Source organism: Catharus ustulatus, chromosome 21, assembly GCF_009819885.2.
Source record: "Catharus ustulatus isolate bCatUst1 chromosome 21, bCatUst1.pri.v2, whole genome shotgun sequence".
In the NCBI taxonomy this organism is placed as follows: Eukaryota; Metazoa; Chordata; class Aves; order Passeriformes; family Turdidae; genus Catharus; species Catharus ustulatus.
In genome coordinates this window covers 5,865,245-5,877,720 of record NC_046241.1, presented here as the reverse complement: position 1 = coordinate 5,877,720, position 12,476 = coordinate 5,865,245, and the positions used below count along the sequence as shown (strand labels likewise).

The 12,476-nt window shown below is 49.9% G+C and overlaps 1 protein-coding gene across 3 annotated transcripts in view; it reads left to right on the top strand.

Annotated features, from left to right (window-relative positions):
* The first annotated feature begins 21 nt into the window (after positions 1–21).
* Positions 22–12,476, top strand: part of CRAT (carnitine O-acetyltransferase) — a 14,612-nt gene continuing 2,157 nt past the window's right edge. The window contains exons 1-14 of one of the 3 annotated variants that reach the window (XM_033077356.2): positions 22–357; positions 2,230–2,332; positions 3,461–3,724; positions 4,181–4,299; positions 6,376–6,429; positions 7,334–7,499; positions 8,059–8,233; positions 8,664–8,842; positions 9,633–9,733; positions 9,922–10,041; positions 10,505–10,627; positions 10,759–10,894; positions 11,321–11,383; positions 11,882–12,019. In XM_033077356.2, the coding sequence (XP_032933247.1) occupies positions 53–357; positions 2,230–2,332; positions 3,461–3,724; positions 4,181–4,299; positions 6,376–6,429; positions 7,334–7,499; positions 8,059–8,233; positions 8,664–8,842; positions 9,633–9,733; positions 9,922–10,041; positions 10,505–10,627; positions 10,759–10,894; positions 11,321–11,383; positions 11,882–12,019 (2,046 nt within the window). In that variant the 5' untranslated portion in view covers positions 22–52. The remainder of the gene's footprint in view (positions 358–2,229; positions 2,333–3,460; positions 3,725–4,180; positions 4,300–6,375; positions 6,430–7,333; positions 7,500–8,058; positions 8,234–8,663; positions 8,843–9,632; positions 9,734–9,921; positions 10,042–10,504; positions 10,628–10,758; positions 10,895–11,320; positions 11,384–11,881; positions 12,020–12,476) is intronic. The other 2 variants (XM_033077357.2, XM_033077358.2) reach the window with 2 other exon arrangements.

Sequence of the window (12,476 nt, the reverse complement as noted above, 5' to 3'; positions counted from 1 at the left end):
CCCGCCGCCATGTTTGTGCAGGGCGCGCCCTCCCTGCCCACACCGGGGAAGGATGGGTGTGCGCGAAGGGCAGAGGAGGCGTGGAGGGTCGAGACAGGAGATCCTCCCCACCATCTCCGGGAGGAGGCAGCGGAGAGAGGGGCCGCAACACGGCTCCGACACCGGTCTCGGCGCTCCCTCCGGTCTAAGCATCACTCTGCCCTTCTCAAAGATGGCAGCGCGGGATTCGCCCCACTCCAAGATGGCGGCGGAGGAGCCCCGCCCCGGGGCGGCGGAGCGGCGGCGGCCGGGGTGTCCTTGCGGCGGGCCCGGGGCTCGGGGCGCGGGACCATGCTCGCCTTGGTGGCCAGGGCTGCGGTAAGAGCGACACCGGGAGGGGCAGCGCCGCCAGGACCGGTCGGGGACGGGATGTGAGGTGGCGGCAGGGCGGGTCGAGGGTCTCTGCACCGGGCAGGGTACGGGGTGGACGGGCGGCGAGCCCGGTCCGTGCGGGGCCTTTAGCCGGGGCAGGGCAGACGCCGGTCCGGCCCCGCGCCCCAGCCCGCAGCACAAGCCCGGTCCCCGGTCAGGGCCGGGCGGGTTCGGATGGGCTCGGTGCCACCTGTCCCGGGAGCGGGGCACGGAGCCTGCCCCAGTCAGTGCCCCACACTCGCCGGGTCCTTCCCGTGCCTGGTGGAGCTGTCCGGGATGGAAACGACAATCCCAGAACTGTCAGGGTTGGAAGGCGCGGATCTCTGGAGATCGCCCTGTCCAACCCCCCTGCCATCGCAGGGTCACCTGGGGCAGGTGACACAGGAACTGTCCAGGTGGGTTTGGAATGTCTGCAGAGAGGGACACACCCCTGGGCACTGGGCACAGCGCTCTGCCATCCTTCATGTAAAAAACTTATTCCTCAGGTTGAGGGCAGGCTTCTTGTGTTTTAGTTTATGGCCACTGCTCCCTCTCCTGTCACTGCACACCACGGATAGAGTCTGGCACCACCCTCTTGACGCCCACCTCGATGATATTTAGATGGATTGTTGAGATTCCCCGTCAGTCTCCTCTCTTAAACAGGATTAAACCGGACGAACTCACACAGCCTCTCACTCTCCTCATACGAGAGATACTCAAGTCCCTTAATTATCTTTATGTCCTCCTCTGGACCCTCTCCAGCAGTGCCTTATATTTCTTGTACTGAGATGTCCACTTGGGGCTGATTTAAAAATAAAAGGCAAACCTCTGATATCCTGACACTCAATGCTGTGGCCGTGCTAAGAGTCAGCTATGAAACTCCCTCTGCCCCCAGCAGGTGGATTTCCTTTCCCACCAGCTTTGCAGGCTCTGGAGAAGGTTCTGTGCTGTGTTGGAACGTGGCTTGGCAGCGATGCCAGCCCACAGGCTGGCCCTGTCTGTACACCCTGCTCCACTGGTGTTCGTTTTCCTGCTGCTTGTGGGGAGGGTTGGGCTGTCCCCTCTGTTTGCTGCCAGCTGGCTCCTCAGCTCTGATCACTGTTGATGCTCCCATCAAATCCTTGAGTTTAACCCCAAACCAAACAAGCAGGGGACAGAGAAGAGGAAGAAAGAAATGTATTCCACATTTTAACATTCAGTGGCTTCCATGGGTTTGTTTTGGGATTTTCATTGTTACCACATGGAAAATCTGCAGCTGTTTGTTTGGAATCATCATACTCTATTCAAGCTGTGCAGACTGTGCTTGTCTGCCCCTCAATTCATTAGACAGACACAAAGGAGGGACTGATACTCCTTGTGACTGCATGGCATCCTCACTGCCCTGCTGTGGAGATACTTTTTGGTTGTTTTGGGTTTTTTTTTTTTTAAGCGTTGACAACCCAGAACTGCCCAAAGTCTCAGCTTGCAGTAATTACCACACATGCACGGGGAGTGAGGGCAGTTAAGGTACTGCCCACGGTGCCACCTCCAGGACACAAACCGGGCTCTGTCCTGCCTTATGTCCAGGTGTCTCTCCCAACAGCCACAGTAGTTTTGTGTCCAGGCAAAGGCTGAAGGAACAACATCCCCACTTCTGCGGTAGCTGGAGCACAGCTCAGGGCAGAGAGAGGCTCTAGCCAGGTATCGATCAGCTGCCCAGAGCGGCACCTTCAGGGCAGTTGTCGCAACCAATGGTCTGATAATTCCTGTCCTCTGCCGGGGCTGTGCCAGTCCTTTGAGCCCTCTCATCGGAGCAGTCATGTGGCAGTTGGCTAATGAGGTGACGCCCTGCACGGGCAGCACATTGTCAGGTGGAAGAGGAGACCCACACAGACCGAGGGAGAGCTTTACGGGCTTTTCTGTCCTACCAGCCATGGATAGGAAGCAGAAGCAAGCAGAGAAGGTACAGTATGCCCAAGCTGCTGCCATCAACACCTTTCTTTTCCTACCAGTCCCACTCTTCTTTTATGCTTCAGTCATTCCTCCTCCTGTTGTTTTTCTCATTCCTTCTCCAAACCTCAATCTCACAGCTCTTCCCAGGTCCCACAAAGACCTAACTGCCCAAAACCAGGGCAGTTTGTGGGAGGGCTTTGTCATCTTGTAGATTTAGTTCTTTCTTCTCTGTGCTTAATTGCTGGGAGGAAGTGTGGGGACAGTTATTTTCTCACTGCTTTGGAAGTCAAAAGGAATATTCTCTGTGGCTTTACATTCTCAGTACACTGACAATGCAAAGTCCAGAGTCCTGCAGGAGTGTCTGATTCAGTAGATCATGGGAGAGGGAGGTGCAGAGGGAACTGGAAACCTTGACAGTATTATTGAAACATCTTCAAGGTGAAGAATGTCCAAGCCTGTTCATCCGAAAGGATGTTGTTATTCTTTTTGGGGAAAACTGGTGAGTTGATTTCCTGGTGAACTCTTGGGTTTGCTCTGTTACATTTCTCCAGCCAGGGAAGTGGCTGGTGCTTTCTAAGGCTTTTGCTCCCACATGACCCAATTGGATGGCAGGAGCCTTTTGGCATCACCCACAGTTTCCTGAATAGACAGAGAAGAGGCATTTTAATCCTGCCCCAAACTTACCTAAATTCTGCCTGCTCAAAGCCAAAAGGGTAGTTTGGTTTGGCACAAGGGTTCTGCTTTTTTGCCTTCACTTTTGTAAAAAATAATGAAAATTTCTGATAGTACATAAGATGATTATTTTTTTCACAACTTTCTTCCCACTTACCATGGGATGGAAGGGTTTGACTTTGTCCATCACATGGAGACTCTCAGCTGGAAAGTGTCCAGAGAGTGGGGAGATGTGTCATCATCCCAGCAGCATTTTCTCTGAGGAGCTGAGAATAGTGTCTTGGGAGATGGAGTTTCTCTTCCACAGCTTTCCTGGATGTCCTGGATCTCCAGCACACAACCATGCTCTGCTCCCAGGCTGGGACATCCATGTGCCCACAGAGAGGCTGGCATGGAGCCTCCTAGATCCAGGTTCTTTGCTACCTCAGGGGAAGTTTTGTCTCGACATTTGCTCTGTGCTTTGCAGGCCAGGCCCTGTGGCCTGCTGAAGCAGACAGCTCTGAACAAGATCCCAGGCAGATTCCAGCTGCACCAGGAAGCACTGCCCTACCTGCCTGTGCCACCACTCCAGCAGACCCTGGATCGGTACCTGCTGGCCCTGCAGCCCATCGTGAGCCCCGAGGAGCTGAGCCACACACAGAAGCTGGTGGCTGAGTTCCGCAAGCCGGGAGGCGTCGGGGAGAGGCTGCAGAAAGGCCTGGAGAGAAGAGCCAAGAAAACAGAGAACTGGGTAGGTCAGGGCTCTGGCCCCAGCTCTGATTAGGGAGGGTGGAGGGCTGATGTGCATCTTTTCCCTGTCCTGGCTGCATGCACTGGCACCTGTGTTTTAATGGCATCACCTTCCTGAGCAGTTTGCTGCTGATCTCCCCAAGCTGTGCAAACTCCTCACCAGGGCTGGAGTGAGCAGAACAGGGAGTCACTGACCCTTCCTCTGGCTGCTGAAGGCTTCAATCTGTCAGCATCACACACCTGCCCCAAAAAGCTGAAGGAAACCCTCTGCTCAAGCCCTCTACCAAAAACTGCCCATGCCTTGCTCAAATCCTCCTTTCCCCTTCTACCTGCATAGTACAAACCCCAAACACTTTGCAAAATGTGGGACAGAACTGGGGGCAGAATGCTGAGACCCATCAGCCAGGCTTGGCTTGGACAGCAGCAGCTCTCTGCATGTTTTCTTTCTCCATGCCAGCTCTCAGACTGGTGGCTGAAGACAGCTTACCTGGAATATCGCCTGCCGGTTGTGGTCCACTCCAGCCCAGGTGTGGTTTTACCTAAGCAGGATTTTCTGGATCGACAAGGTCAGCTCAGGTAAAATCCTTTTCTACCTTCCCTTAGGTTAGAGGTGGGATGAACTTTCTGTGCTCACAGGGATGAGGGTATTAAGGCAGTTTGGGAACGAGTAATTACAGTGTGGTCCCCCAGTCTGTGCTGTAAGGGCAAGGCTGCCAGGCTGTAAGGAAACTCCTGGTTGCACCACACTAAATATTTAATCATGGGAGAAAACCAAAGAGTCTAGTGGTTCAGGTATTAAACAGGGACAGAGAAACTACATTTAACTCTTTGCTCAAGCACAGATCTTCTGTGCAAATGGTTCCATCACTGGCTGGAGACATTGTGAGGATGTACTGGAGGCACTGTGATTGTGTGTACAGTTAGAGGAGGCATAAAAAACAGCCCAGGCATGTAAAGGAGATCACCCAGAAATGCCTCTGGAGTTTGCTAGTTTATAGGGATGGGAGAGCCTGACAGGGACTGTCCCTTATTTATGATTCATAGTTTGGGAAACTTCACACTGACCAACCTTTCCACTCCAAGCTTTTGTTTGCAATCAGACCCTGCCATGCCCTCCCTTCCTCGTGGGCTCCCTTTAATTTTTAACCACCTCTAGGAGAGTGTTTTGAATCCAACTGCAAAACTTTAGCACCGACCTTTACACAGTTACCTTTACCACAGTTACCAGTCAGCACTGCCCTGGCAGACCAAAAGTACCAGCCAGGGGATCAGTGAGGCTGGGAACAAATCCTCCCTCCCACCCCACGATACACCTGAGCAGAGGATTAGCCTTACAACAGTGCAAGAGTACACAAATGTCTTAAGAGTGAATAATATGACAGAGAGCTTTCAAGTTTTCCAAATAATCTGGAGAACTGCAAGTGCCCAACCAGTGGAATTCAGCAGCTGCATAAGAAGGTGGGCTCCTGTGTAAAATACAATCTAAATATGGTTTTGGGTAGTTTGTGGCTGCACAAAGAAGTTTGACTGTGCGCTTCAAACTAAAGCTTCCAAAAGCAGAAGGCAAATTTGTAAAGTGGTGGTGTTTTACTCCTCAATCTGGCAAAACTCCTGGCTGAATACAAGTCAACCAACCTCTCCCATCTCCTTGACCCAAACTCTGTTTCCAGGCTGTTCATTCTCTGGAAGGGAACACAGACTCTCCCACTGGCATTTCCCTCATGTTTTGCAATAAGACTGAGAAATTTTCATTGAAAACTACTTCGCAGAATGTCTAATTTCACAGAACCCTAAGGTTCTTGGAGTTGTGTCCTTTGATCTCTCCCAGGAATGGGCAGGCTGGGCCAATTTCAAGGATACTGCCTGCAAATGCCAAATGTTGGCACCACCTCACTCAGGCAACACAGCCTCCTGTCCCAGTGACCTCCTGCCTCTTTCCTCCAGGGACAGGTGGGAGCTGGCATGGCAGAGAAGGCCAGTCTGTCACTTCCAGCTAAGCAGCTTGATGTGGCTTGTCACAGCCTTGCTGGCAGCTGGCACTGGCAGTGTTTATGTGGATCTTGGTAAACACAGCACCTCAGTGTCCACATGCAGTACATCTGCTTTGTTTCCAAGCCCTGGATGCCAGAGGAAGGTTCTCCGGAGTTGTGTTAGCAGCAGGATGTTCCCTGGGGTAGGAGCTCAGCAGTGGTGTCTTGGATGCAAGGGAGGAACAGCTGCATCTTGGCATCACACTCCAAGGTGGCCCTAGCCAGGGAAGGGCAGAAATTCCCTTCTCTTGGTGCTGTTTTAATGCTGAGAATCAGAACTCAGATGTGATAAAATCATAACACATCAGTAGCAGACACTGCTGTTAGAGGGTCATTACTGCATGACTGAATCCTGCTTTCTTGAAAGCTGTCCAGAGTTCCTTGGCTGTATAGTAATACACATAAAAAAAAGAAAGTGCCACATGGTAGGACTATCCAGCAATCTCAAATCACAGCCCAGAGTGGCTGTGTCAGTGAATCAGAGATGGGCACAACAGGGGCTTGGCAGAAATGCTGAGCTTTCAAGGAGCAGAGAACAGCTCTGCTAATCCTCCTCAACTTGTCCCTCAGCCCCAGACAGTCTCTGCTTGATCTCAGCTTGTTACATTTGGTATTTTTCCAGGTTTGCTGCCAAGCTGATCGAGGGTATCCTGGATTTCAAGACCATGATTGACAAGTGAGTTACTGACCCTCCTGAGAGCTCACACCTTCCTTAATGTCAGAGAGGCTGAGTCCATAAATCTCCCACGAAGAAAGGCAGGAGATGACAGTACATATTTGAAAAGACATACTGTAATCTCCAGCACTGCTCACTGCCACAGTCCCCTCCAGTGGAAAAGCAAACTTAACTCTTCTGTCTTCATGTTCTTTGTTTACCTTACTGCTTTCATTGGCATGGGAACGTGCTTGGAGGGAGCAAGCACAACTGACAGTCCCATGGAGCTTTGCACTTCTGTTTGCTCACAGGCCAAGCTACCACTCAGGCAGCAGGAATCTGAATCTCTAATTTTGGGTTCCTGGTATTTCTCATCTCCCAGCTAGATGGGACAAGCTCTAGAGAAATTTGTTCCTCCCTTATCTTTTCTCTTTCGGTCATCAGCAAATCTCTGCTGGACATGCCCTATTTAAGGTCCAAAAAAAAATATGTTTACCAACATACACAGTCAAAGTTCAGGGTAGTTGGAATATGACTGCAGAAGGGAGTGATTGAAACCCTGCCTAGTTCATGAATCATATCAGCTCATCAGACACTCATCACTCAGAACTACAGCCATGGAGTAGATCAGAGATCTGATTCTCTGGTGTCACAGAAAGGACTGTTTTTCCCCCTTCCCAAATGAAGGGCCAGCAAAGAGACATTTTTTGTAGCCTGTACTAAGAAAGCTGTTAGGAATGGGGAAGGACAGCCCCTTTTTTATGCCACCAACACCTTTAGGTTTTGCTGGAGTGAGTGAGTGAGTGAGTGAGTGAGTGAGTGAGTGAGTACAGGTGCAGGGCTGAGCCTGTGATCTGTGTGGGGAGCACAGCCCTGCTCACACTGATTTGTTCTCTCCTTCCTCCTTACCTTGCTGTGTCTCCAGTGAGACCCTTCCAGTGGAGTACATGGGTGGGAAGCCTCTCTGTATGAACCAGTACTACCAGATCCTCTCATCCTGCCGCATTCCCGGCCCCAAGCGGGACTCCATTGTCAACTATGCCAAAGGCAAAAAGCAGTCCAGACACATCACAGTCGTTCACAACTTCCAGGTAGGGCAACTGCTGGGGCTTTCAAGGTTTTTTAGGTGCAGGTGTGCCTTTTGCTAGCTGTTATCCAGAGGAAAGGGAATAGCAAAGTCTCTGCCCACAAGGTTTCCTTCACCAGGGATTTGTTCTTGCTCCCTGTATCCCCTTTGGCCAGTTGCAGAATTGCCATGTGTAAGCAACAGAGTAGAGAAAAAATACTGTCTTCCTCTGCTTCTTGTCCCTGTAATTCCTGTCTCTCAAAGCCCAGACACCACCTCTGCAACTGGAAACTGAAAGTGGAAATTGGATAGCAAGTCCTCCCACTGCAGCTTAGTCTCAGAAGCAGGAATTCCCCATTGGTCCTTGTTACTATGGCTTCATAAAACCAGGACTGTATTTATGCCCTGCAAGGGAAGCTGGGCTTGGGTCTCTCAATTCTGAGCATCCTTCAAAGGTCTTGCAAACTGAGTTCTACAGCCAGGTCTTACCCTTTCAAAGTAGGTGTTCCCAGTTCCTGGGGCTGGACAATAATTATCTTCTCTCACGTTTTGTCTCTATCCTTGTCCACTCTTCTCACCTTCAGTTCTTTGAGCTGGATGTTTACAACAGTGATGGATCTCCCCTTACTGCTGACCAGCTCTTCATTCAGCTGGAGAAGATTTGGAACACCTCCCTCCAAACAAACAAAGAACCTATTGGGATCCTCACCACCAACCACCGAAACAGCTGGGCAAAAGCCTACAACAACCTCCTGAAAGGTCTGTAGAGCCCCTAACACACAAGTGCTAACTAACATTGCAGGTCCTTGAATAACAAACCTCCCCACTATGCTCTGCTCAGTTCTTTCTTTGGAAGCTTGTTTTGGACAGATAAATGAGCTTTCCACCTTAAAAAAGCAATCATTGCAATCTGTTGTAATTTTTGGGTTAGAAGCTACAGATTCAAAGTGTGAAGTTTAGTGAAATCCCAGAGTTTGTTGCTTTGCAAATGGGTAGGATGTAAGAAAAATGAAAAAAGGGTGAATGCAGCATGTTCACACCTCTAACAACCCAGCTGCAATTTTCACAGCTGTGTACCCCCCTACTGAGGTACAATGGGAACCCAACACCGCATCCTTAAAATCCACTCTCAAATTTCCATCTTCCAGTAACACAACTCCCTCTTACTCACGGTTCATTTCTCTCCCAGACAAGACCAACAAGGAATCCGTGCGTGCGATTGAGAAGAGCATCTGCACCGTGTGCCTGGACGCCCCCATGCCCCGCGTGTCCGAGGACATCTACAAGAGCCGCGTGGCCGCGCAGATGCTGCACGGCGGCGGCAGCCGCCTCAACAGCGGCAACCGCTGGTTTGACAAAACCCTGCAGGTAACAGCTGCTGCTCTAAAAGCGCCTAAGAATTGCTCTGGAGGTGTTTGCTGAGACTACAAAAGTTTAAAAAATCCCAGGAAATTTTTGCACTCTCATGTTGAGAGTGGAAAAATAAGACTAGGAGTGGTGGCTGACGGTGTGAAATCCTGCGGTTCCCCCTGAAGTCACCAGCACTCGTTGCTGCCTCAGGGATTTGTTTCTTTTCTGCCTCTGCCCACGTTTATTCAGTGCAGCAGGTCTTTGTGTTCCTCATAAATCAATTTTCTGCCTGCGGTGAACAATGCCTCGTCTGCTCGTAGGCAGCCCAAATGATGGGAGGTCTGTTCCTTGCATCTCCTCCAGGCTTGTCACTTTTCCTGGTTCTGCCAGAAGCTGCCCAATGGCATTTTGTTTTTTGAAACATGCACTGCCATCCCACAGCATCCCTCTGATCTTTCTCCATTCAGTCTTCTCAAGATCCTTCAACAGCAGCAGCTGCTGTTGGAGCTTTTCCTAGTTGGTATATCCTGGCTTGTGGATTGCAGCAATGGTGCTTTAGAGGACTCTTCTCACACCTGCTGAACTCTTCATAGAGTTTTCAGCTGTTTTGTTCCCATTTGGAACTCTTCGCCAAGGGGATAAAGCTGAGATGTTCCAGCTTGATTGAAAAGTAAGGGTAAGCCAGCATGTGGCAATGTTCCTGTACTGTGGGTGCATCTCAGTAAATCAGAACCACTGAACACTCTGGGTATCTTCTGCCTCACACACTGCCTGTCTTTAACACTGTCCTCTCGTGCTTCTCTGCCAGTTCATCATTGCTGAAGATGGCTCCTGTGGTCTGGTATATGAGCATGCTCCCTCTGAAGGCCCACCCATCGTTGCTCTTCTGGATCACATCGTGGAGTTCACGTGAGTCCTGCCCCTGCTTTTCCTCAGCACTGGAGATCCCTTGTTGGCACTGTGAGGGGTCTGTCAGGCTGTGAGCAGTGTCATAAGGTGTTAGGGAAGATCTCCTGTGCATTTCTATCCAGGCTCTGGCATTCCTAGCTGAGCCTCATGCCAAAGGTCTGCTCAAACAGAACCATTTCTCTGTGCAGGAAGAAACCCGAGGTGGGCAAATCATCCACAGTTCCTCTGCCAATGCCCAAAAAGCTGCGGTTTAACATCACCCCAGAAATCAAGAATGACATAGAGCAGGCAAAGCAAAACCTCAACATGTGAGTATGAAGCAGTGGAGAAGTGGGTGGGTGACTGAGGGAGTAATTCATGTCTCCCTTTGGAGCCTGTCAGTGGTTTGAATGAGGCTTTCCCCACTGCAGCCAGGGAGTTTTCCCAGTGACTGCTGGGCTGGAAAGCACTGCCAGGAATAAAGTCAGAGGTGCTGGAAAGGGGTTATTACTGATTCATCAAAGAGCAAAACTTTACTGGATCCAGCTAAGAGTACTGGAATATAAACACACACAACCATCTAACCTGGTGAAGATTTTCAGCAGTGGCCAAAAATTCTTACCTCTGTGGTGCTGCCCAAAGAGATTTGTGTGTGCTGGAGCTCTCTGTCCCTGCACAGGTCAGATCCAGATGGCCTGTTTCCTCTGAGTCTTGTGAAAGCAAATCCATTCCTCTGTGTTACAAGAATGAGCAAAAAACAAAGCAACAGTTCCTCTTTCTTTCCTTTCTTAGAATGGTTGAAGATCTGGATATCAAAGTCATGGTCTTCCATCAATTTGGGAAAGGGTTCCCCAAGTCAGAGAAGATAAGCCCTGATGCTTTTATCCAGCTGGCTTTGCAGCTGGCATACTACAGGTAAGACCTCCCACAGGTCATTCCTCAGCCTCCTCACTGACAGACTCAAACACATGAGCTTGATAAAGGTGGCACAGACAAGGCTCTCCCAGGGCAGCCTCCCCTGAGTGGCTTTGTCCTCCCTGTTGCAGGATGTACGGCCACGCCTGTGCCACGTACGAGAGCGCGTCGCTGAGGATGTTCCGCCTGGGCCGCACCGACACCATCCGCTCCACCTCCGTGGCCTCCCTCAAGTTTGTGCAATCCATGGACAGCCCTGACAAATCGGTGAGGATCTCAAAGAAGTGGAGTAAGAGGAATCCAGAAAAGAGAAAAGCTGCTTATTTGGCTAACCCTGGTTTCATCAAAGGAGGGCTGTGCCCCATATTGAGCTAAACCATAGCTTGCAGTATCTTTACCCATCAGGGGTTTGATTTACTTTTCTATCACACATACTGAAAGCTTGGGAAACATCATGTGGATGTTTCTGAGCCCACCAAAAAGTCCTTTGTAAGACTGTTCAGCTACTCAAACTAATTTCTGCTACTGGTGGATTAACTCTATTCAGAATGAAAAGGATGTAAAAGTTAAATCTAGTAAATATAAATGAGTTTCATATAGACACACAAAGTAAAAATGTCCTCCATCCTAGAAAACAGCCAAAACAAGGTTCTCTGTTCTGCAGAAAACTTAAACAGATCTGTGTGTTCTCAGGACCAGGAGAAAGCAGAGCTGCTGAGGAGAGCCACACAGGCCCACAGGGAATACACAGACATGGTGAGTGTCCTCTGTGCAGCCAAGCTTGGGGGTTTACCCAGCACACAAAAGAGCTCTGGGGAAAGACAAGACCTGAGCACAGCAGTGTGGCTGTTAGTGTTGCAAAGGTCTGACTCTGATCTGACAGTTCCCTATGGCCACAGACTAAATCCTCTCTAGCTGGTGTGTTAAGTGTCCCTTGTGACTGGCCTAAAGGAGAGAATCAAATTTTACAATAGCTTCATTTCTTACCGTCACCGTTGCTAATAAATGTCAGAGTTGCACAAGGAGCCCTTAAACCAGAGGGAGTCCATGGGCAAGAACTGTAAGGTTGTTTCCACACATGTATTTAATTTCACAGTCCTTACAGACAGGATTATTGGTCTGAAAAGCAAGATATAACTTCCTTCTAACTTTAAACATTTAGAGACTTCTTAGAAGTGTTCTTTAACCCAAAGAAATAGTTTTGCTCACTTGCTGCTGGCCTGGCTTTCATCAGTGATGCTTGCTTTCCTCCAGGCCATTCGGGGCAATGCCATAGACCGGCACCTCCTGGGGCTGAAGCTCCAGGCAATCGAGGACCTGGTGAGCATTCCTGAGCTCTTCATGGACACAGCCTATGCTGTTGCAATGCACTTCAATCTCTCAACCAGCCAGGTACAACTCATCTGGGCCAGAAGCACTCTGTGTTCCTTTTCATGCTTTTCCTTCTCCATGTTTCTCTTCAGTTCCTTTCTGTTAGAAACTCATCTGTATTGGGTCAGAAATTTCTAAGCTGGCTGCCAATCCCATAAAGCTACAGATCTGATCATACAGCTGCCACAGTCCCTCACAGACATTTAAAACATTAACATAACCAAAGCCAGGATCACCAAGAGCGTCTGGTGTCTAAATCCAAGTCAGATCAATGCAGTCAGCAGCCAGTACAGCTTAGTGTTAAGTGCTGTGCTCTGATTCTTACTGAATAGTTCTACTTGTGACTTATTGCAAGCTTACCCTGGGGGGAAGCAGTCCTGTGCAAATGTAGAGGAAAACACATTGCTGCTAAATGCTAGGATCCAGCACTTGTGTGGTGGGAGGTGAGCTTGACCAAAGACCCTTCAAGAGCAGTTTA